General features: G+C 48.9%; 2 protein-coding genes across 2 annotated transcripts; one reads left to right on the top strand and one right to left on the bottom strand.

Annotated features, from left to right (window-relative positions):
• Positions 1 to 16,461: 16,461 nt before the first annotated feature.
• Positions 16,462 to 20,296, bottom strand: LOC136520396 (uncharacterized protein At1g66480-like). The gene is made up of 2 exons (XM_066513897.1): positions 19,280 to 20,296; positions 16,462 to 17,124 (listed from the first exon to the last, which is right to left on the bottom strand). Exons 1-2 carry the CDS (start codon positions 20,072 to 20,074, stop codon positions 17,080 to 17,082), a joined length of 840 nt encoding a protein of 279 aa, XP_066369994.1. The 5' UTR covers positions 20,075 to 20,296; the 3' UTR covers positions 16,462 to 17,079.
• A 4,437-nt stretch (positions 20,297 to 24,733) lies between these two features.
• Positions 24,734 to 25,054, top strand: LOC136523774 (uncharacterized). The gene has a single exon (XM_066517339.1). It carries the CDS (start codon positions 24,734 to 24,736, stop codon positions 25,052 to 25,054), a length of 321 nt encoding a protein of 106 aa, XP_066373436.1.
• Positions 25,055 to 25,499: the final 445 nt, after the last annotated feature.

Raw genomic sequence — 25,499 nt, 5'->3', positions numbered from 1 at the left:
ATTATTAAGTTATCTACAGCTTTCTTATTATCATCTTTTGGTGATTCAACAGTTATTTAGCCTTAAACACACAAAACAACAATTCTGTCCAAAATATGGACTGAATCTGACATGCAACTTCAGACTGCAATAAGTTGAGTTCTAGCTTTCACAACAAGGTGGTTCTAGACTTTTTTGAAATCTTAGAAAACGATGCACAACTTTGTTATAAACACCATAAGTTAATTCCAAAGTTAACTAGGTCAAACATCACAAAGAAGACATCTCTGTCTAGGCTGGGATAGAATCTGTCACTCCACTTCACAAGCTCATAACTGGAGATTTAGACTACCAAAAGGGATGATCTTTAACAATTTGGAAAGCTCATGAAAAGCACTACACTTCTTATATTATATCCAAGACATGTTTCAAAGCTTAGCTAAGTCAAAGAATACAATAATTCAGATCTATACAGAGAGAATGCAAAACCTGACAATGAACTTGTAAAATCTATAGCTCCTAAACCATCAGGCTTATCGTCATGAAAATTTAACACAAGCTAGATTATTAACTTGCCTACAACTTTTTTAATCACCACATTTACATAAAACATAATTATCATCTAAAAAATGATTGCACCACAAAAAGTACACATGCAGCCAAATTTGAGAAGGTAGCATGTTGGCGTTTTCACTTGGTTCCCCCAACAGAGATTTCATACATATATCATTCAAAGGCTCAAACAGACATCCATATATCTCAAGTAAATTTCACAAAGTTAGTGTAATTAAAGTAGCATCTCATGGCTGCCTGGCTCAGCCCGAGGCAAGCTAGGATGGCCTGGCCACGCGGCACCAGCGACACAGCTCCGGTGGCGGTGGCCGCGCGAGTGTGTGCGAGGAAGGGAGCGAGCAGAGGCGAGGGCGAGCATGCATGAGAGATGGAGCACAATGAGGCGAAGGTGGTGGTGCACACGGTGGGACGTGAGGGAGACTACAGCAGTGGTGCCACGAGCTTACCTGGCCATCAATGGTGCCCACCACGGCAGCAGAGCGGAGGAAGGCGAGGGCGTGCGCGAGGGAGAAGGAGGAGTGGGTAGGCTCGGGCGTCCGCTTTGGAGGGCACCGAGGCATGGCAGGGAGGCAGGTGCACATGGTAGGGAGGTGCAGGCGCGCTCAGGCATGGACGGCACATCCCGGACACGCGTCACCCGTTGAAGCAATTCTCCGAGCACGTGGCGGGAGACGGTGTGGTCATTGCGGGACGCCGTTTTGGGCTAGCTACGGGCTGAATTAGACCTTGGGCCCAAAAGCAAAGTTGAAGCCCACCTAATGATCTACAAAACCCATTAAGGGTGCATGGCCATTAGAGCTCGCCATTAGCACCTAATTAAGCCCAAAGTTCACAACATCAGCGACTAATCAAGGATGAAGCCTTTCTCTGCTTGAGCTCGAATTACTTGGTCAGAATGTGGTCAAATTGATTCCAACTTTTTGTATGTCCTTCTCCCAAACATATATTCCAACTTTTATATTTGGCTCAACTTGAGTTGCTTAACAAAAATCTGAGAATGCGAAACGCCAATGTCAATGACGATGAATTCCGGACTTAGAATTATTTAGAGCTCAGAAATAGCAGTTTATTCCATCTTGAGTCTTCTGTTTAAACCACTTAGGAGTTGAATCAGGTCTTGGTCCAAAAAAAAAAGTTTGTTGTACTCCACTCAAACTTCAACTTTTATTAAAGGTCAAACTTCATATCTAGTATAGAAACCATTTCTTCATTTTGGTCAAAGCAGCATCTCGTTAAACTCTGGAATTAGGGTTTTCGACCAATTGAAGCCTTTTCTTGACATTTGCTCAACACGGCCCCTCCATGACTTTTGTTGTAGAGTTCAATTAGAGTCATTTGGGTAAGGTAGCAAGGTTTGGTCGACATCTCATATTCCCATTTACTTAATAAAACAATCCAAGAAAGATTATAACTTATCATTTCATTTGACTTCTTGATTCCAAACTTCATGAAACTTTTCCATTGGTCAAGATAGATGCTTGTTGATATAATGTACATGAAATAAGCATGTTTAACATTACTCTTGCATAATCTTAAAAAGGGTCCACATGTAAGTAAGGGTGTGTTGTCCTAGTTTAAGTTGGAGCACACTCTTGTAGATTTGATCTTGACACATTCATCACCACTTAACATGTCATGTTTAAGCTCAAACTCATTGCTTAACTGGTGACAAACACCTGGGGTGTTACAGCAGCAAGCTGTTGTAACTAACCTTGAGTATTAGCATGATTATATTTTACTCATCACAAATTATGCTTGGATTTAATACAACTTTCCTTTCTTGCAAGGCATTCTTGGTAGAGCATAATGTTGTAGCAGCTCAAGGAAAACTAGAACATCTCTTCACAACATCACCAACCATTTTGAGTACATGATCTGGCTTGTGTGCTTGCACACTAAATGTTTCTTTCTTCATAATTTCTTCTATGGCACCACCGTTGAACGAGCAATGCAAAAATTGTAAACGGTATAAGTAAATAAATTGCAGAGCTGGTAACTACGAGAGTGCAGGAAGCTTCTCGAGATTTTTGCAATCACGTAACTCAAGCTCTACGATGCCTGGCAACGTAAGCATCCATGTTGGAATACACTACAGGAAACTCGAATACTCCTGTGAGTGCAAAAACCCACAGAAAAATGTGAATACCCATAGAAAAATATTTTTCTAACGGTATACCGTCAGAAAATAACACACAGAAATAGAATGACAGAAAAATCGATTTTTTCTGTCAGTTCGCCGTCAGAAATAGTTTTCCTGCCGGTCTTACACGCACAGAAAAATCACGTTCACCCAGATTAAAACTATTTTTTGTGTGGATATCCACATAGAAAAAAAAACAAACACACAAAAAAACATGTATTTTTCTGTCGGTTAGGCTAACTCACAGAAAAATTCCTTTCACCCAGACTAAAATAATGGTTCTGTATAGCCATCCTCACAAAAAAAGAGCAGTAGACCTTTAATATATATCTCTCATAGAAAATGGTATATTTAGTATAATTTTCACAGAAGCATATAGCATTCAAATAATACATAGAAATCAGTAGTCCAACATGAATGGAGTCAACACTTGATGTCAAAAATGGAATCAGTCTGATCTATTAGCACATATATCATATATACAAATATGATATGGAGTTATCTACTTGTTCAACATGAATAATACAATGAATTCACAAATATGGATATGGAAAAAGAAACAACTATTTTTTCTTGTTCAACCAATAGTAAACTGCTTCACCTTCCACTCCATCTCTACTTGTTAAGCAAAGACATATTTTTAGTCAACAAAAAAACACTAATATTGTAAGAAGTTTGCCTTTTTATTGAGCATAGTGGGGATTGCTCAGTACCTTTCATCTCAGGTCACAAGCCAATTTGATTTGCACCGAATGCCATCTACTGAAAAATAGCAAGGAAAATAGAACGCACTATAGAAAATAGAACAGGAAATTGCATCATATAGCCACCAAAGTTCAGAATAGTTCTTATGGCAAAAGGTAATTAAAGAAAGGAAGCTTCACTCATCCTACTAAATTCAGTGGTTGCTGCAATATCTCACAAACTAACTACGTTTAGCCTCACAGTTTCCTCCCTGTATACAAATAAGAATGGAATCATATGTACGTTACTATGACTAACATATGCTTATTTCACAAATAACTAGCGGCTGCATTTACTTTTTACCAAAATCATCCAAATTTGATGCCCTTAGGTGTCAATCAAAAAGCAAAATAAGAAGGCCAGGTGCAAGAGTCTCCATATCTATCGCCATCTCTAGCTGACTTAGCTTCATACTTGGCGTGAGATACATCCATAACATTATTCTCTGATTTGAATTATATGCCTACAAAAAATGTTGCAAACAAGATACAGACTGAACTTCAGCAACATCATTCTTCAAATAATATGCATCACTGTGTATTGGGTGCAGAAGCATGACTGAACTATAGCCTGGCTTTAAAAAAATGTGTACTAGTCAAATACTAAAAATAGGATAGTATAGATTTTCAACATATATTGCTCGTCAAAAAATCAGGACTAGTCGTATTAACAAAATTCAGTCCACATCCGACAACTTTAGCAATGTCAGAGTTAATTTAATCCATCAATAAACTTAGAAACAACAATGACATTCAGTTTTGGGAGCTGGATTTAGAAGCAGATTCATAAATAAACATATTTAAAATTTTAAACATATCTATAGTAAAAACTTTGGGATATCAAATGGCCTATATCAAGATGCTAAAACATAAGGATAAATAAAGTTTAAGACATCCAAGTTTAGTTTGCTAAGAAGCAACGGTTGCTCAACTCTGAAACTAATTATGGAACTTTGAATTTGGGACCAAAATTACAAAACTTTAGGACCTTAAATCTTTTAAACATTTGAGAATCCATTGAGATTTTTCTTTTCGTTGCAATGTCATGTTGTTGATTTGGATGCCCTACAGTTTCTGACGACAACATGCATAGTTTTAGACATCACCTATGAGTTAGTAGTTGCAGTACCTGCACTATAATGAGAAACACAAAAGTCACTTCAGCATTGTTGATATCATGCATGCTAAATGAAGTTGCAATAGCAAAATTGATAGCTTGCCTAAGATGCAGTCCGCATTACTACCGAGATGGCAAGATCTATCAGCGCAACACGTTATATAGTGCAGCAATAGACAAGAACACAAACAACACGAATTTCACTAATCACTAATGAAAAAAAGACAAACAGATGTTTGTGCTAGTTCTACTAGGAACAAACTCCAATCCACATGTATGAATTTCAATTGTTCGACTAGAGGTACGGATCTAGGATCTGTACCTTCAATTTGTGCAAGAAGAAAGTCACTGGCTTAGATCCCCTTTGGTGACGCTGAAAAAAATTAGGGTTTGTGTTCCTGATGGCACAACAGCAAGGGAAGGGGAGAGTTGGCGCTACCTGGAGCTTGCTTGTAGTCACAATGGGCTCACGAAGTCCCGACGTATGTGGCTCCGAGCATGACCATCTCCTCCGGATCTAGTGTCGCCAGCTTTGAATCAGACCGGCAACGACGTTGCGGCAGCATCGAACCCTAGCCTGTGGGAGGGGCGGCGTGGGAGAGGTGGCTCGCCGGTGCTGGGGGAGGGGAGGGGGCGGACGCCACTGCAGGATAGGAGTTGGTGGTGGCGCTATGGGGTGGGTGCCGCTGCCACACCAGGATGGAGGCCGACTGGATGGTGCTGGGGTGGAGGCTATGGGAGGCAGCGGCGCTGGGGATGGATGCGGGACGAGAAGGGGCCTGGGGTGCGGCTGAGATGGGGCGAAGTCCGTGTGGACGTAGGGCGGCGAGCAGCGTCCATGGAGCTGAGGTGGCTGGCAGCGGCCTACGAGCGCCGGATGTGTAGATGGGGCGGAGGACCTAGAGCTACGAGAGCTGAGAGCGACGGGAGTGCGGGCACGGTCTCGGGCGGGTGCGGCGGCGCATTTGGGATAGGGATGGGCGACCGCGTCTGAAGATAGGTTTAGGGGGTTTTGTGTTTTTTTTTTATTTTTTCACTGTCTTTTCTATTCCACACCACACCGCGCCAATACCAAAAGTCATGCGCCAATGCCGAAACCAGGGCGCCAAAGCAAAATCCACGCGCGGGACTTATGCGCCAATAACCGACAGAATAATATCATTTTTCCTATGCGTGCATATATTTTTTCTGTGCGTTTTTAAAGAACCGACAGAATAAATTATATTTTTCTGTGAGCGCTTATTTTTCCATGTGTGTATTGTCACGCACAGAAAAATCATACAATTATTCTGTGGATTTTCATATTTTTCTGTGCGTACCCAAAAAAACGCACAGAAAAAATCATCACCCATAGGACAATTCGAGTTTCGTGGAGTGATAGCACTGCCCCAGTAGAAATACACCATCATAACAGGGGCAAAACTAGCTAGCACAAAATTTAAGATCTCTGCAGCTACAGAAAAGAAGGCATATTTTCTTTAAAAACTAGAATTTGAGTTGGGGCACGTGCCCCCCCCCCGCTCCTTGTGTCCTGGGTACGTCCCTACCTCATAGCCTGCATATCATCATGAGGTTTAAGACCTTTCAGGACCTCCTTAGCTGCAAAAGGCAAAGTACCGTTGCATATGTGGCGGCAAGCTATTGTAACTAAGCATGAGTATTAGCATGATTATATTTTCCACGTCACAAATTGTGCTTCGATTTAATACAGCTTTCCATCTCTACTATAATGGATCAATTAAAATTATACTAGGTCTCTCTAAGAAAACGTCCCCCGCTGAGAGCCATCAACCATTGTGCATCTAGAAAAATACACATAGAAATTCGTCTTCATTAAAATCAAGAGCTAATAAAACATCAAAGCTCTTCCGACGCCGATGTTTGATGTGTGATACGAGGCTTCTCACCCACCGCTGCTAGGCTTCTCACCGTCCACGCGCACTCCGCGTCCTCCAGGGCAGCCCCCTACGGCCACAGCCCACAGCCACGGTTCGATCCTCCTCTTCCTCAGTATTTTTTTCCACAAAAAAAAACAAACATCGTCCGCGCATGGGACGCCTCTCCTTTCCCATGTTGACCTCCCTTCTCATCATTGCCCTCATCTCTCTTCCAGATCGGTGGCTATGAGGGCGGATCACCACCACGCGGGCGAGTGCGAGAGCTCCACTCCGCCGCCGCCGCTCCCTCGCTGTAGATCTACCCCTTCCCTCAATTTGTTCCTATGGTCGCTGCCGCGAGCCCGCGATTCGCATCCCTAGCCGTGCCCACGCTGCCGCAGGACCCGCCACGTCTACCTCCGCTGTCGGCCCACAGAGGGCGCCGCGGCCGCGCAGCCGCAATGCAGCCGGCCAAGGCAGTGGCCGCGGAGGCAGCGACAGTGGAGATGGGTAACCGCATCGGGACTGTGGGGTTGCCGAGGCCCGATGCGATGGGGAGGTTCAGGAGGTTCGGCAGCAAGTACGTCCCCAAGTCGCTGACCACGCTCGCTATCGAGTTCCAGGTAACGCTAATTTATCGGTGCTCGAGGATCTATTCGTTGCTTTTTCTCTCTCACTGCCGATTTGGGCACGGTCGTTCAGTTGTTTTTACTGGTACATGATTCAAAGCAACTAATGTCATGTAGTCTGCAAAGATGCAGAGACAGAATGCCATTTGTTAACTAGCGGCCAATACTGAGTAGTATATTGCTGCTTTCCTGAACCTAGGGTTCTTGAACATTCTCACCATTCATACTGTGGACTTCAGTTAGGAGCTCAGACGTAGCTGGGCTTTGAGGTTGGACACTTTATAGTTTGCATATAGTAGAATAATAGTACATTACATTGCTTGCAGCTGCGTCCACTTGAATTAGACTGATGTATGTATAATTTTTATGCATAAAGAAACTGCATGATCAGATATTTATGAGATCGCACAGGATTGTCTTGCTTTTAAGAACTGATACTTTGTTTCGGTAAGGTTGTGAAGACATACAACCATTGTTCAGTGCCATAATAATATAATTTGATAGATTAAAAAGGATAATTGGTCCTTAACCTTGTGATACATTGATCACTGTTTTGGTTTTGATTGCCTTAGTTATGTCTTTGTTAAGATCGGTGATCTGTCCAAATCATATAAGTTGTCCGCTGCCATCAACAAAAAAATTACTATGTAGGTACTGCATGCCAATAAGGTTCTATATGGGCTGTCAACTACTCAGCTCTCTTATTAATTTTGTTAATTTTATTTATTGCTACTTTTTCCAATCTGCCTTTGCTTCTGATCTTGATGAAGACACTGGTTTCCATTTTCATTCTCGCTCCTATATAAGATAGAGGTAAATTCAGAAAACCTGCTGCACTTAGCATGGAACTTCTCTGTTTTCACCAGAAAATCTAATGCATCTAGAAAATCTTTTGGCTCAAGGTCAGTTTCTATGTTGGCATACAAATTGATATGCTGCCAATCATAGCGGGGGCTGCTCAAGGTAAGACAGTTACATACATTTTTTTTGTTGTAACATGCTGAGATTTGAGATACTAGGGCATGCTCAAGGAATGGATTTTTTATATTTTTACACAGTCACTGTTTTAAGGATAGGAATATCTGCTACTATGCTTGTTGTGCTCATCTGCAAGCTAAATAGTAGAGTAGTACTTTTTCCAAAAATGTAACTGATGGTCTAGGGCAGGAGATGCGGGCTTTGCAGAGAGGTTGCAAGGTGATGTCAAAAGAAAATAACAAGCTTGAGGTAACATCTATGGTCGGTTTTCCTTTTCAAATGTATGTGACTAGGTTGCGGATCTAAATTTTCTGAGCTGATTGTTATTTGAGTATTCATAGAGACTGATTTTTTTATAAATGGAGAACAGTCACAGGCCACAACATGTGCTATGTTCCTCTAGACTAGATTAGTGTTTTGATTTAACAGTTCTTTTAGAAGCATATTCTATCTAGAAATGTCAGGAAACTACGGAAAAGGAGCTGAAGATTGCATCAACTGCAACCTTATATAGGTAAAGGGCAACCAAGATCTTTGATTTAGAAACAGAATATGGGAAAGTTCAACTGAAATTGGAGCAAATAATTTCTATACAGGTAGAAGGGAAGAAGAACGGCTGTGGCCAGGAGAGGAAAGCAAAGCCACAGTACAATGATGTGAGTGTGGGCTTCATACATTGTTCTCCTTCTTTTGTAGTTTGTTATATGTGTTGCTGCAGTTTTTGTTCATCAGGGTTTTATCATAGCTGCCGTAATAAATTACTACATGTTGTCTACATTTCTTGATTCCACTAATAGTAAGCATCTGATGCTGCTGGACTTTATATATGTTAAGTTCTTATTAGTTCTAACAACAAGAATAAAACACTATGCAGAAGAAGGCTAAGACAGCAGTGGATGCCATGCTTACAAGATCTCGCGAAGGTCGTCTCGTGGAAGACTATACTCTCTCAGGAAGAAGAAAGGTGGGAAAAGAGCAGACCAATCTTGTGCAACATGGGGCGGCACTGGGGCACCAGATATCTAACAGTTACAGTCTCAGTGCATTTTCTTTCCTTAAATGTTCAAATGCGTTTATATTTGGAAGTTCCTCATTCTCTAAAATTTGCCCCTGTTTTGATGTGCATCATAATTTTTTAGCTTTTCGATTCAATGTCATTTCGGAAGATTGTATGATTGCACTTATATGTAGCAGTTTAATCATGTGCAGTGATTAGTATCTTAGGTGGCTATTATAGTGACTATCAATCAAGAATTTGTAGTCTCCTTCGATTTCACATATTTATGTGTAAATAATTGGCTCACTAAAATGATGGTAGAATAAATGGTTTACATTGTACTTTACATTAGCTTTTTTAATTTTTTTGAGAAAATATGTGATATGCCAACCTCTTGGAATAATTTAGGGAAGGTAAATCTAACATGAGACCAAGGATGTGCGCGATCTAGAGGAGCTACAAGTTGTTGAAGCATTTAGACAAGTACTACTCTTGGATTGATATGCTTTAGTGGCGAAGAGAGTATGGCTGATAGGACTAGATGCCCTACCGGTGTTACTGCGTAGGTTATAGGGGTGGAAGAGAGGAGGACGTGGTCTGTACTCTTGACGCCGGCGAGGGGCCGTGGCGGCGAGAGCGCGGCGGCTGCTGCTGCTGCCCTAGAATTCCCGTGGCGCTACAGTAGCGGTGGCACTGTTCATGCGAGACACAGCAGGAGGCGGCTAGGGTTAGGAAAATCCTGACTTCCTTCAGAAAGCCGGAAACAATTCTTGTTTCTGCTTGATTATAACTGATACATGGTTCTCTTTTTATAGAGATGACTGACTTGACCCCTAAGAAAATATCCTAACCGAATCAATCTAGCATATCTCTTTCCTAACAAACCAAACCAATCTAATCTTCACACGCTACAGTACCACGTGCTATAGTGCCGTGTGGCCCCTGGGTCGGCTCCACTGGCCTACGCCTTGTATAATGGGTGCCGGTCATAACATCTCTCCCCGCGTGCGCAAACAGCTCGTCCTCGAGCTGGAAGGCAGGGTAGAGGGTGCAGAACTCGTCGACGAGGGACTATGCCGTGCGGTGGGAGCCCTATGGGCTCATCGAAGACTGCGCTCTGCTGCTACAGCAACAAGTCCATCAACGACTGCTGGGCGTCAGTGGCGAGTGCAGCGAGGTGCTGCTGTGGAGCTACCGCGTCGAGGCTGTGCATGCCCTGCCAAAGGACGCGTCTGCCCTCATGCCAGAAGGACAGCGTCATGGCCTCAAAATCCCACAAGATGGGACCCAAGGTCCATAGGTAGTCGACGCCGAGGATGAAGTCGAAACAGCCCAAGACCAACCCGACGCACGTGATGGAAAAGGACTCCGAGCCGATGCGGATGGGCACGTGGCGAGCAATGCCCTCGCAAGGGAGCCGGTCGCTGTCGGCCACGGTGACATGGAGCTGCTCACCGCCCATCGGGGCGAGCCGTAGGCGGCACATCGTCACGCCATATAGGAAGTTGTGCGTGGAGCCGGTGTTGAGTAGCGCCAACAGCCGCTCCCCTTTAACCATCACCGGGAGTAGCATCATATTGTCCGTGCGCATCCCTGCTAGTGCGTGTAGAGAGACCATGAAAGCATTAGCGGCCGTAGGCTCCTGGGCGTCCGAAGCCACGGGGTTGGCGACGTCATCCATCGCCGCGGCATCCCCCAACCCGTCATCGATGTAGTCATCCGATTCGAGGTAGAAGAGCCATGGGCACACATGGCCGCGGACGTAGGGCTCATCACAGTTGAAGCAAAGCCCTTGTCGACGCTGCTCCAGTTGCTCGTCTGGCGTGAGGCGGCGGAACTAGCGCACCGGGGGCGCCCCATTCGCCGCTGCTGGTCCACCCCCTGGGGGCACAGGGGCTCTAGCTGGAGGAGCACCCGCGCCTGGCACGCGCAGGGGAAGGCTAGGCTGCTGAGGAGGTCAGGCGCCCTGCTGCAGAGGCGCTAGAGGCATGGCCACCGCGCGACGCTCGAATGCCCGGGTCAAATACATGGCGGTCTGAAGGTCGGGTGGATCCCGTATCTCGACGTCGACCTTGATGTGCTCGGGGAGGCCACCCACGAACAGTTCTGCCTTCTGGTGAGGATTGAGGTCGCAAGCATGGCAGAGCACGGCATTATAGCGGTCCGAATACTCTTGGACCGATGACTGGAAGGGTTGCCGGGCGAGCTCGGCCAGCCACGTGCCGTGCGTTGGGGGCCGAAACGGAGCTGGCACAGGTCATGGAAGCGTTCCTAGGTCGGCATTCCTTCATCTTGTTCCAGCGCATAGTACCAAGTTTGAGCAGCGCCGCGAAGGTGGTACGAAGCTAGCCATGTGCGATCCGAAGCCAATGTTCGTTGGCCGCGGAAAAATTGCTCGCAGTGGTTGAGCCAATTGAGCGGATCAACGGCACCGTCGAACGTCGGGAACTCTAGCTTGTAAAATTTGGGAGGGGCATGGGCGCCGTTGGGAGCAGCGGCAGATGAGTCCTCCGCGGATAGGGCGCCGCCGGAGTACCCGCCTCCACCGTAGACGAGGGTACCATCCGTCCCTCCATAGACGATGCCGCTGGTCGGGGGCGGCTGGTGCGCCCCGGAGGACGCCGCGACCGCGGCTGTCGACGGTGTAGGGGTCGTGGCTATCGTGTAGATGGGCGGAGTCGTCGAGCCCATCGCCCACGACGGGATGGGAGACGGCAAGGCCGTCCACTGCAGCAAGTGGAGGGGCACCCCCGTCCCGCTGGTCTGGGGCATGCCGTAGGGGAAGATCGCATGCAGCTGCGACGACTGTGGAGGTGGTGGTGGTGCCGGCTGTTGTGGAGGGGAAGGTGGTGGGATGAGGGCAGCCAGGGTCGCCTGCATGGCCGCCATGCCGCGGGCAATCGCAGCCACGTCGGCGGCCAAAGATTCCAACGTCAGGGGCGCTCCCGAGGATGCGGACGACAACCCCGACGCGGCCGACGGCACTGGCACTGATGGCAGGGACAAGGAGGCGGAGGTGGACGGTGGCTACGTGGATGTGGATGGAGGACCTGACATCTCTGATACCAGGCTGATAGGACTAGATGCTCTACCGGTGTTACTGCGTAGGTTATAGGGGTGGAAGAGAGGAGGACGTGGTCTGTACTCTCGACGCCGGCGAGGGGCCGTGGCGACGAGAGCGCGGCGGCTGCTGCTGCAGCCCTAGAATTCCCGCGGCGCTACAGTAGCGGTGGCACTGTTCATGCGAGACACAGCAGGAGGCGGCTAGGGTTAGGAAAATCCCGGCTCCCTTCAGGAAGCCGGAAACAATTATTATTTCTGCTTGATTATAACTGATACATGGTTCTCTTTTTTATATAGATAACTGACTTGACCCCTAAGAAAATATCCTAACCGAATCAATCTAACGTATCTCTTCCTAACAAACCAAAACAATCTAATCTTCACGTGCTACAGTACCACGTGCTACAGTACCGCGTGGCCCCTGGGCCGGCTTCACTGGCCTACGCCTTGTATAATGGGTGCCGGTCATAACAATGACACTGATGCGACTATGGAGGTTAGTGGCAGAGGGAGTATGGCACTGATATCGACAAAGCAAAGCAAATGTTTTTTCTCGTTTGGAATATATATTGAGTTAATTTATTGCATCTCCAAAGGTTTGTCGTCAATGCTTGTAAAAAAATGCGTAGTGAGTTGCCGGAATTCATTGGTGGCACTTGTGCCTGTCCTGAATACGGAGTCTGCCTTAAGGCTGAAAAGGGACCATGGCGTTAGTTTTATAATTTTTTTAGTTTTATGCTATACTTTAAATTTATGATTTCTTTTTTTCTAAATTACCACACTAATTATGCCTTATTATGCTTTCCGGCTTATATACATGGTCATATACAATTGCGTGTACGGAAAATTTTTTGGCTGTTTTTATGTGTATCTCTGAAATAAAACTGTGGCGTTAGCACGGGCACTATACTACTTCTTGCAAGTCATTCTTGGTAGAGCCCAATGATGTAGCAGCTCAAGGAAAACTAGAACATCTCTTCGCAACATCACCAACCATTTTGAGTACCTGATCATCAGGCTTTTGTGCTTGCACACTAAATGCTTCTTTCTTGATAATTTCTTCTATGGAGCTTTCTTCCAAGCGCTTTATCTTATGGGCTTTAATTGTCCCCATCAATTGAGCAATATTTTCATCACGAGTTGTGGTCAGCACTGAGCTACTAGGGCCACCATGACAAAGGTAGGACCTCACATTTTCCCACTTGTAGCCTCACGGCTCCATACATCATCTAACACGAGTAGGAACCTCTTCTTCCCACACACTGCATTTTGAAGCTTGTACTGCTCCTCCATGCCCTCCATCACCTTGTACTAGTCCAGTTGGTAGCTAATGGCCTTCTCTTTGACCATGGATACCTAGGGGCGGACCTAGTTCACAAGGAGCGGGGGCACATGCCCCCACTCAAATTCTAGGTTTCCAAAGAAAAATATACCATTTTTCGTGTAACTATAGAGGTTCATCAGTAGCATGCCGCCACTTAATTTTTTGTTCCAGTTCCGCCCCCGTGGACACTAGTGGCCCTACCACCATGGTGGCCAGTACCTTCGCTATGGGCGTGATTGGTTGCAGAGCGAGCCTTGAGCCAGGATGGTCAGGCTGTGCAGGACCGAAGAAGTCGGGTTGAACTCGTGCAGGTGGTCGTGTTTGGTTATCTTGGCTGTTGGTTCAGTACGAGACGGGGTTGTGTTTGGTTGCATGCATACATTAGTTTTTTGGGTGTCTGACGCATGGATCCCTGCATCCTGGGTGAATCAAGTCATCCTGTACCATGAGGGAAGGAGAAATCCAGAAGACGGAGCCGTATGGGATGGAGAAGGAATCTGCACGGGAGGAAGCAGGAGAAAGATACGAGTAGAGCAACCAAACACAGACGAATGCACCAAAGGATGTGGGATGGGCCAAATGACAGTCCGGTTCGGGCAACCAATCACGCCCTATCTGAACACCTGGAGCTCGATCAGAACACGGGTATGGGAGGCAAGGAAGCACAGCTGATGGGTGGGGAAGGGAGTGGATGTGGATCTGAACAGCTGTTGTTGTGGAGGAAGATGGAACTAGTAACGCTTGCGCGGACTTTCTATTGAGTTGCTATCAGCCAAGTGGCTCTGCTTGATTAGTTGCATCGATCAGAACAATATGATATAGAAGCTGTTGTGGAGTTGTGGTGAGTCTGAGTCTTGGTTGATCCCTTTTCCGATGCTGCCTTTGTAAATTATTTACTAATAAAAGGGTCTTTTTAATGTAATGTGATTCCTTGACCTTGATTTTATTTCAATATGGTGTACACGTGACTTAAGATGTGCAAACTGACATTCGCGCTGAATGTTACTGTAGTGCCAGGAGAGAGGGACGGAACTGTGCTCAGTCATCATAACTTGAGTACATGCGTTTATCAATAATGAGTGCTGTGATTCTTTGTTACGTACGTTCTGTAAACGGAAGCGCCTAGCGCCCGGACGTCCGAACGAACGTGTGCGGACGCCCGAGCTTGAACTTCATTTCCCAAGTGCCTGCACTCCGCCCCCGTCCGCGCTTCGTTCCCCATGCGCGCGAGGACTCCGCCCCCGCTCCTGCATGCCCCCGCCGCCCCTGCGTTTTGCGTGCGCTGCCCAGACGTCGTCCGCGCCCGGGGACCGCTTGCGCCCCCTCTGCCATCTGCGCTCGCTTGGTGGCGCCCCAGCAGTTGTTGCAGGTGGCTGCGGTGTGAGGGTCCCATTGCAACATGTGTAACACCCGATCTATTTTTGAAACATCCAGATGCAGCATTTGAAACGTATGTCTAAAGGCAGATGAAACACTTGAAACATGCGTATGAAACACTTGTAAAAACACATGAATGCAAACCATTGCAAAACATACGCAACATCCAGATAAAACACTTGCAACTTATGTCTAAAACATATGCAACATCCAGATAAACACACATGCAACATGCTTCTGAAAAAACAGATAAAACATTAGAAATAGAAGCTTGGAACATAGTGTACAAGCATTGCAACATATGCAACATTCCGATCTTGTTTTGCAACATCCATACGAAACACTTGCAATATACTTATGGAACATCTGAAACACTTGAAACATACTTTTGAAACATTTGTTGCTCGCCCTTCTTCCGGACGACGAAAGCAGACCGAGGAGCGGCCGATTCCGGGCAGCCGGCGGCCGAGGATAGTGGTGCGACCTGGCAGCGGCCAGCTGCGCCTGCGCCTAGACTGGGCCTGGCCAGCAACGGCCCTCTCCTGGCTGCCTAGCCACACACAGTGGCCGGCACCTGCGCGCCTGCCACAGCGCTCGGTGAGCGGAGTGGAGAGGGAGGAAGGTGGCCGTCGGTGGTCGGATGGGTTGAGATAGAGGATGGAGGAGGGCGCAGGGGAGGCGAAGAGTGCGGCACTGGGGATGGAGCGGGCTCAGTGGACGGTGCGGGCATCACAGCGCGCAGCGAGCGACCGGAGGAGGAAAAAAATGTATTCGTTATTTTTAGATGGACCACAGGGGGAAGCAGACTGAGCTGATCCGTAGGCCTAGGAACCCCACGTCAGAACGGACGGACGCCTTGACTTAAGCAACATTCTATAAATAGCTTGTAATCAGTTGAAATGACTCAGCAATTTTCGGATTCCATTCTGTCCATTTTTTTGTTCTCCCATTTTTCTTCCTGGTCCGATGTTACCGTAATGCGACAGCAGGACTCTCCTGCTACTGCTACGAGCTCTACAAGTCGTCAAGGATGGGCCGCCTCCTCCTTCCTAATCCTACCTGGGTTTTAATAAAAAAAAATCCTACCTGGGCTTTTCATTTCGTGCAGATGGGCTTCAGTAGCCCCATACCCATGGACCCTACCCAACCAGCCTAACGAGGTATCGCCGGCCGTGGCTTCACAGTGTGCTCCACCCCTCTCTCCTCGCCGCCGACTCGCGCGGCCAAGCGACAGAGCCCATGCCCGACTTGGGGGGGTTCCATTATTTGTCTGCCTTTGGTTGGATGGATATTGAGGCGAATCGAAGCAAATGGAGAGCCTTCATCTATTTCACGTGCATCATGCAATGGCCTCCCTGTTGCTGTGATCCGCTGATATGATAGTTGCTTTTTTGAGCGGCATCCCCGGCGACCCATCATGTCATTCAGTTTCAAATAAGCATTAATTCAGTATTGTCTTACAGTTCAGTTCGGAAAGGCCACCCTTGGCTACGTATGACCAGTTCGGAAAATCCACAAATGACCACGGAACAACCAGTGCTTGCCTATGCAGAACTGCTAACTTGCTAAGTACGTAGTACGAGTAACTGATAAACACCGGCGCACGATCTTTCCAACCCCACCCCCCACACACACACCCCCAAATAGAAATGCTGCCGAGGCAATTGAACCACCAAAATATGCAATTCCTTATTCTTCTCTTTGACGGAATATTTACACAAACAGAATCATGATCGGGATGATGACACGCGAAGCTGTTGGCTACATAGGGTAGCTGTCATCCACCCTGTTCGCTTGTTGGTTTCAGCTAGGCTTATTCAATCAGCCAATAGTGTTTTACTCTCATAATAAACCAGCACCAGCCAGTCCAAACCAGCCCAGAAACCAACCAACGAACACGCCGATCGTGTCTCCACAAAAGTATGTTCATGTACATGTAAGAACTATTTATACTCTAAGCTTCTTCAGCTACCTACATCTAGAGACGACGAGCAAGAGAGCCTTAAAGATACATAGACCACACACCATTAGAAAAGAAGAAGAAGATGACACTCCAGTCCCTGTCGTCGGAGGCAAGACAGGAAGCTGCCGACACCGGCGACCGGCAGCAGGTGCTCTTCCCCAGCCCGCAACCGAGGAAAACGACCATGGGACAGAGGAGCGTCTCGGACCTGCGGATCAGTCTTACATCTTCTGGCTCTCTGACAGTCACCAACATGGCACAGTGCGTCTTCTGACCCTGCGGACCGCCAACCTCGTTTCATCCGATCCGGGAGAAAAAGTCACGCGATTATCTCATCTGGCAGCGCCACGAACCGCGTTCGCTTCTGCAACACCACAGGGATATAATTCAGAAACCGTCAGCAAAAGCGACGAGCCAAAAAATTTCAAAACCACTTGCCACTCTGCACACGCATTAAGGGGATAATGATGTGCCCAAAATTATGCTCGGGCAACAAGCAAAGTAAAACGCATGACAGAAGCTACCAATGATGTGGTTTAGAAATATAATGGGCGTTTTCGTTCAGCAAAAATGTCTTTTTATCTTGAGACTGAAAAAAGATGAGCAAAGGCGGAAAAGGATTGGTGATTGATAATGATAAGGTTAATTGCGGTGAGATCATGAGATAGTGTCATGCAGCGATCGACCGTGCTGCTTTAGCAGCAAGACCAAATCTTACTGGCTGTAGATTGAAGTCTGAGACTACGACCCAAGAACCCACAAAGAGAAACTAAAACAGAGAATTCAACTACCGATACATACGCATACTCGAGTACGAGAGTGACAAGCAACTGTATTTTGTTTAGTCACTGGACCTGTCAAAATCTTGAAAAATTCTCGCATTATTACCTCACCCGTCCGCCGCCTGCAGCCTGCTGGCTGCTGCCATGCCAGACTCACAACCAACAATGCGGCGCCGGACCTGACGGCAGATGAGTCCCTGCCGAACGGCATCAAACTGTCTGCTCGATCAAGTGCTCGCCGCCTCTCGCTTTTTTTACCTTCACGCGATGATCGCAATATCGTCCATGGTGGCCGTCCTCGCTTTTTCACTTTTTCCGTGAGGTTTCCTCGAAAAGCTTTTTCAGTTAGGTGACCACCTCCGCTGGCGGCAGGATATGCACCTCGTTCGCTTCATCGTTTCTCTTTCTCCGCGGCTTATAAGCCGACTGATGCTATTTTGTTGTGAGAGAAAAATACTATATCATAGCTGATACGATCAAGCGAACAGGGTGATGTTTTTGTTCTTCTGTACAGCTTGTGTTGCCCCGAACGCAATGAAAAGGTTGGAAAGCTAACACATCGCAATGACCATTTTTTTTTCTGAATTCTAGTGATTATCTGATGTTACCCATTACGGGCACAAGAAGTCGAATTGGAGATCATAGATCGACCCGGATAAGGATTAGCTAGCTAACCTTATTATTTAAACTCTGAACCTAACTCGGCGAAACACAATCGCAGGTTGATTTGGGCATCAAATGGAGTTGAAATGGTGTTTTCGTTTCTTGTGACAAGTTATTGGCGATTTCTAGTGTAAGCAAGATCCAGTAGTTGATCCAAGCTAGCAGTGACATGGAATAGGCGGCCTCTCGCTGACTCATCCTTAGGTTATTGGACACACTCCTGAAAACATAAGCCGGTGTCCGGAAGGACACGTAAGGTATCCGAGTCCCTGACCCCAGATTTCAGCGGTGCTCGGTTCCACGGACTAAATTTTAGTCCATGTCATATCGGACGTTCGGATGCTATTTAGGAGGATTAAACATAAGTTAATTATAAAACTAATTACACAGATGGAGACTAATTTACAAGACGAAATTATTAAGGCTAATTAATCTATCATTAACATATATTTACTATAGCACCACATTATCAAATTGTGGGCTAATTAGGCTTAAAAAATTTGTCTTGCAAATTAGTCGCAATCTGTACAATTAGTTATTTTTTTCGTCTATATTTAATACTCTATGCATTTGTCCATGGACTAAAATTTAGCTGCGGAACACTCGCTTTCATTTCAGTTTGTTGCACAATTTATACTCCACGCACAGTACAAACGGTACCGTTTGACTGTTGCTGAGTAAACTGAATATTAATTTTCAATGAGTGCAGTGTTCTGTTTTCATGGATTCGTGCATCATGCTTTCAAGTTTCCTCAGTTTATCTTTAAAAATATACAAAATAAGGTTGCTATTAAGAAAAACGCGCTTTTACCATTTTGTGCAGCCACCCCCAATTGCTGGTCAAAAGCAATAGAACTTTACCACGTGCTTCTCACACGATATTATTACATACCAAAAAAAAAATCAGTAGATTTAATTTTAGTTTTATGCAGACAATTGATCTCGATTTTAGTTTTATGCAGACAATTGATCTCGATTTAGTTTTAGTCATAATTACGGGGCTTGTTTTTTTTTTAAGAAAAAAACAACAGGGACGAATGGCGAGATGCCTGTGAAATCTTGGCCGTGCATTACCTCTTTCCGGCTGGCCTTGACGTCCGGCGACGCGTACTCCGGAGTGCGGGGCAGCGCGGGCCACCTCTCCGGCGTCCTTGGCGCCGTGGCAGCGCCCGCGGGCATCATGAACCCGGTGCCCCAGTCGGGCGTCGCCGCGAACCTCGGGCTCCGCTCGGGCGTCTGCGGGAACGCGGCGGCGCCAACGCCAACGCCCCAGTCCGGCGTGGGCACGAACCGCGGGCTCCGCTCGGGCGTCCGCAGGATCCCCCTCTCGGGCGTGGCGGCGCCGCTGCCGGCGGCGTTCGAGGCGCAGAGCTGCATGATCCTGGCGGCGGCCTCGGCGCCGTCCCGGCTCTCGGTCATGAGCTTCTCGACCTGCGCCTTGGGCAGGCGCATCCGGAGCCGGACGGGCCCGCCGCCGCCCTCGGAGGCCGTGGAGAGCGGGGACGCCGGCGCCGTGCCGGCGCCGGCGGGGAGGGAGAGGTCGGAGGTGGACCGGCGCGTGAGCATGAGCGACTCCAGCCGCTCCCGCGCGCCGACGTGGAGCGCGCCGGACCAGGCGCGGCGCGGCGGGACGGCGGGGCGGGGCAGCGCGACGAGGAAGTAGAGGCGGCCGGGGCGGAGCTGCGCGTCCTGCGCGAGCGGGCGGGCGCGGACGCCCAGCAGCTTCACCTCCTCGGACTCGAGGAGCTGGAACCCCGGGTGGTCGCGCAGCACCGTGCCCGCGAACGCCGGCGGCTTCACGCGGAACGCCGTGCCGTCCAGCTGCATCACCTTGGCGCCCTTGCGCCGCCCGCCGATGCTGTTGCCCATTGCCTTGCCGCGCGCGGCTTCTGCCTTCTGCTGCTGCTGCTGCTGCCTCCCCTTCGCTCCGGGTGGGTGGGTGGCGCGCGCGGATGTGTCTCTCTTGGCTTTGGCCTCCCCCTGCTCTTCTCTCGCAGCTCGGCAGCTCGCTTCGGAGGTGTTGTTTGTGCGTAGCCGCGTAGAGCACGAAGGAATTTAAAAGGCGAGGGAAAAAAGGCTAGGGAGGGAGGGCTTGGCCGCTTGGGGCGGAGGTCAAAGGTGATGGTGAGTCTTTGGCTCAAGGACACGAGGAAGGATGTATTTTGTTACTAGCATAAATCTTTTTGTAAGGTAGTACTTCAACTTCTTTTATTTGCAAGGGGACAAAGAAATATTTGTTAGGCCGCACCTCCTAGCTAGATCGCATATGACCGAAATCACTGGTTTTTCCGGTCCGGTCGATATGTGTGAACGTTTCATTTATTTATGGCTTATTTCCCGACGACATTCCTTCGTCATCGGGCTTAAACGGGGGCTGCTAGAGGAAAGCTGCATGACCATGGCGGAAGGCGTAGTGTGGGCGATGATGTGGTGGCGACGTGAGGGCATCGCTGGTTGTGGAGAGCTCTCCTAGGGCGTCCGCAACGGGCTGGAGAAATCGTGGCTGACATGGCGCTGAGAAAGAGTAAAAAATGAAAAACCTTGTAGCACTTTTTTTAGAATGCCTCTCATCTAGGCTGTTCGTAGACAGGCACACGCCCACTGCACACACAACCCAAATTTCGTACAGATTTCGTACCGAACCCCGGCCGGCCAGCTCCAACCACCCAGCTCTGCCACTGCGCTACACGCGAGCCCGCAAAAAGCCTGTAGCATTTGTGTGCCTGAGGCTATCCGCACTCGTCAACCTCTATTTTCATACTATAAAAGGAATATTCTATTTTAGTCATCGAGATTCTCTACTCTATATCTATTTCGTCCGCACCCATATTATCTCTATTCCATACTCTATACCTACTATTTCGTATTTTATTCCCCTCCCTCCCCCTTTCTCTCTCTCTCACCAACTCTCTCTGTCTCTCCGCTACAGTGTTTAGCGTGCTGTGCGGACGGTACGCTGGATGTAGCGGTGGGCAAGCGCGCGCGCATGCTGCAGAGCCGTTTGCAGGCGCGCGGTACGCCACCGCGTGCTGCAGGGCTGTTTAGCGGTGCGCGGTGCGGATAGCCTTACGTAGTAAAGTTCGGAAGAGCAGAGGTCGTAATTTTTTGGGAAGCGAGCGAGCCTAGCGATTTCTCCGTCGCTAGCGAGTTGCTTTTCAGCAACATCTTTCCTCCACGTCGGACGCATGGTGATGTCCGCCGGTGACGTCGCCAACCCGTTGGAGACGTCCTTAGGGCACGTACAACGGCAACCTTCTGCCGTGTGTATACCTAGAGCTAAACAAAATACGCTGATGTGTTTGCGATTAAATGAGAAGAGAGATGGTTGCCGTCGCCTGATGAGACGCCGACCGTGGCTCGTGCTCCTATGCATAATCGCCAGCTGAGTGGCCGCTGTATGGATCGTTGCCAGCCGACGACGACTCCGCCTGATCGCGTACGTCGCCTGGTGACACATGTTGCATAGTTTGTGCCTAGTAGTGCCTTCTTTTGAGCAGGTGTTCACTTGAATGCACATATTCTGTAAACTGAATGTTCATTTGAACGCACACATTCTGTAATTCTATTTTTCAGTTACCTGCATGCTCACTTGATTTTGATTCTGGCTATGGAAACAAAGAAAATTAGACATACATTTTTGGGGAAGAAGACAAATGTTATATTTGATTTATGAAATATATTGTATTACATTATATATATAATATATGGTTTACCCTGAAAGAGGACGTGGTGCGTTCACACTTTTGGACATTGGATGGCCCACCTTTCCACCATCTTCGGCATGGCGGGCTTGAGCGATACGATTCACTTCGGCTCGTTGGAGTTTCCCACGCTCCCACCTATTGGGATGTTGGTTCCTCCCGTCTTCGTGTCGCTCCAGACTTTCCTCTTCGGAAGCCTAGACTTCATCGCCGACCAACTCGGCGTACCCCGCCTCCGCAAGGAGGCGCTCGTCCCGACGTCCACTGGAGGAGGAGCGCCCTCCATCGGCCCTGGGCCACTCGACGACCTCAACGTCGAGACACTCATGCTCTGCCTCGAGCCCATGCTGGGCTCAAACCTCACGGTGAGTAATGTACATATTGTTCTTTACTCACTATTTAACACCTTCCGTCGACTCTCTGGAGGGACCCCGTTGTCCCCACCGCGATAGCCGTGTGACCAGTTCCCCTACGGCTTCGCATCCCCAATGGACGTGTGCCCGCGGGGGCTCCGAAGGATGCTGACGCCGCCCCCTCTCACATCCGAGTTCGTGGGGATGGCGGGCTACGCTCCTGCCTCTTTTCACGACCTCATCGATGACGAGGTCAAAAGCGATGGCTCCAGCATCGGCGACGTCGTAGCACCTTGCCACCCCCTATCCTAGGAGTGCGCTATGGCGGACGTCCTGAGACAGCCACCGGTGGTAGTGGAGCTATGCAGACCCACACCCCTCCGGACCCCGTGCGAAGGCCCTGACGCGTGCGCAGGAGCACGGCGAGGAGTTATAACAAAGATGACAGAGCCAGCCGCCACCTACGCTGGCACGCTCGGTGCAGCATGTTGCGCCACGTGCATGTAACTCGGTGAGTGGCGCTTAGGGTCGCGCCCATTAGGTCCAGTGTAACATCTTGGACGGAGGGAATGACCCCCCTTAGTTCGCTCGGGCTAGCCAAAACATCGCTGCTGCGGCGATGTTTCTGCGTGGCCTCCCCGAGCCTGCCGACCCCCAGGAACAGGCAATCCACCGAAACCTCTAGGCGCTGCTGGAGACCACCGCCATTCAATAGGCAGAGAGCTCCGCGTCACGACACCGGCTCACGGCCTCTTACTCAACCGGTGGACTAGGGCCACACCAGTCAAATCATTCCATCCACTCACCACTGTTGTTGCCTGGTGTAGGGTAGGAAGCCGCGGTTGCACCACAGCCTGACCCGGCGCCCGCTCCACAACGACCACCTATGCGTGAACGGCTCAGGCCGAACAGTGACGCTCGTAGTGTCATCAACAACCGGCGCCACGCCCGACATGATGATGACGTCCATCGAGTGGCGGTGAGAGCAGGTGGCGTGGGCCTCGGCCTGACCATCGTGGAGTGCGGGACACGCACGCCAGGCATGGTGGCCGATCAAACGACCGAATCCCCATCCCGAATGGCCCGGGGTGACTAGCCTTTGGTCGTCATATACAGAAAGTGTCGTTCCCAAAGCACTTCCGATCATCTACCAACGTTGCCAGATACACTGGGGAGACAAACCCCGGTATATGGCTCGAAGACTTCTGGCTTACCTATCGAGCCGGAGGAGTGGATGATGACTACTTCATCATTCAGTACCTCACCATCTGCGTGGGGGAGCATGTTCGAGCATGGCTCGAATTCCTTCCACCCGACAGCATCCGCGACTAGGCAGATCTTAAGAGGGTCTTCGTTGTAAATTTCTAGGGGACGTATGTCCGTCCTAGGAATTCCTGGGACCTCAAGCACTGCAAGCAGGAGCCCAATGAGTCCCTATGGGATTACATCCGCAGGTTCTCAAAGCAGTGCAACTCCCTTCCTGATGTCGTTGACGCGGATGCCATCAGCGCGTTCCTCTCTGGGACAACCTGCAAGTCCTTGATCCACAAGCTCGACTGTGTGAAGCCACGTACCACCCGCGACCTGCTTGACATCGCCACAAACCATGCCTCCGCGTGAGGAGGCGGTCGGGGCGGTCTTCAGCGACGGTTGAGACAGGGGCAAGGCCAAGCGCGAGGACCAAGGTGAGGTCCCCTCCACACAAATGGGCAAGAAGAATAAGAAGGATCAGCGCCGACCGACCAACCCAGCTTTGGTCGCTGTGGCTGACTGAGTAGGCAAGCAGCCCCAGCAGGACCAGCCCGACCACTACGACAAGCTCATGGAGAGTCCATGTACCAACCACGACTATCTCATTAAACACCTTTACAAGGACTACGAGCTCCTCAAGCACTTCCTATGGTAAGCCGCCAAGCCAAAGGAAGGGAAAGGCAAGGAGGAGGAGGCCAAGAAAGGAGGCGCGGTGGGCAAGGATGAAGATGGCTTCCCCAACCCCGAGAAATGCCTCATGATCTTTGGGGGATTCGATGCCATCCACTCCAAGCATCAGCACAAGGTACGCTATAGAGAGGCATACGCTGCCGAGTCGGCCATCCCCTCTTTCCTTAGCTGGTCAGACTCCTCGATCAATTTTGATCAGAGAGACCATCCTTCCCACGTCGACTGACCGGGTCGCTACCCGCTCATCATTGACCCCATCGATCGCAAGAAGCGCCTCACCAAGGTGCTGATGGATAGAGGCAGCGGCCTCAACATTCTCTACGTCGACACCCTTGAGGCCATGCGCATCCTCAGTCCGAGCTCCACTCAGTGAGCTATCCCTTCCACAGCGTAATCCCAAGGGCGCGGGCGTACCCACTTGGGTAGATCGACCTACTCGTCACATTTGGTGACCGCACCAACTTCCGCTCGGAGGTCCTAACCTTCGAGGTAGTGGACTTTCCGGGGTCCTACCACGCTATTTTGGGGCGCCCATGCTACGCCAAGTTCATGGCGATCCCAACTACACCTACCTCAAGCTGAAGATGTCGGGACCGAACGGCGTCATCACCGTGGGTAGCACCTTTTCGCACGCCTACGTGTGTGACCGCGAGCATTACAAACTCACCACAGCCATCATCAACTTCGCTGAGCTCCCGGAGCTCAGGAATTCGGTGACTCCAACAGTCTTCGACTACAACGAGCCAACCTCCTCAAGTGCCTTCCATCCAACCAAGGAAACTAAGGCGCTGGAGATCGACCCCACTAACCCAACCAAGACGGTTCAGGTTGGGACCAAGCTCCCAGCCAAATAGGAAAGCGAGCTCACCGACTTCCTATGTGCCAACTATGATGTCTTCACATGGAAACCTTCTGACATGCCAGACATACCAAGGGAGGTCACCTAGCACGCACTACGCATCGTCCCGGACTCAAAGCCAGCCAAGCAACGCCTATGTCTCTTTGACAACGAGAGGTGCAGGGCCATAGGCGAGGAGATCGCCAAACTCCTGGTAGCCAGATTCATCAAAGAGGTATACCACCCTAACTGGCTAGCTAATCCTATTCTTGTGAAAAAATGGGAAATGGAGAATGTGTATTGATTATACTAGCCTCAACAAGGCATGTTCGAAGGACCATTTTCCTTTGCCACGCATAGAACAGATAGTCTACTCCACCTTAGGATATGAAATCCTCTCCTTTCTGGATGCCTACTCAGGCTACCACCAGATCACGATGAAAGAGTCCGACCAGGTCGTG

This window comes from Miscanthus floridulus, chromosome 18, assembly GCF_019320115.1.
Source record: "Miscanthus floridulus cultivar M001 chromosome 18, ASM1932011v1, whole genome shotgun sequence".
Lineage (NCBI taxonomy): Eukaryota > Viridiplantae > Streptophyta > Magnoliopsida > Poales > Poaceae > Miscanthus > Miscanthus floridulus.
This window is presented reverse-complemented; position numbering and strand designations above follow the sequence as displayed.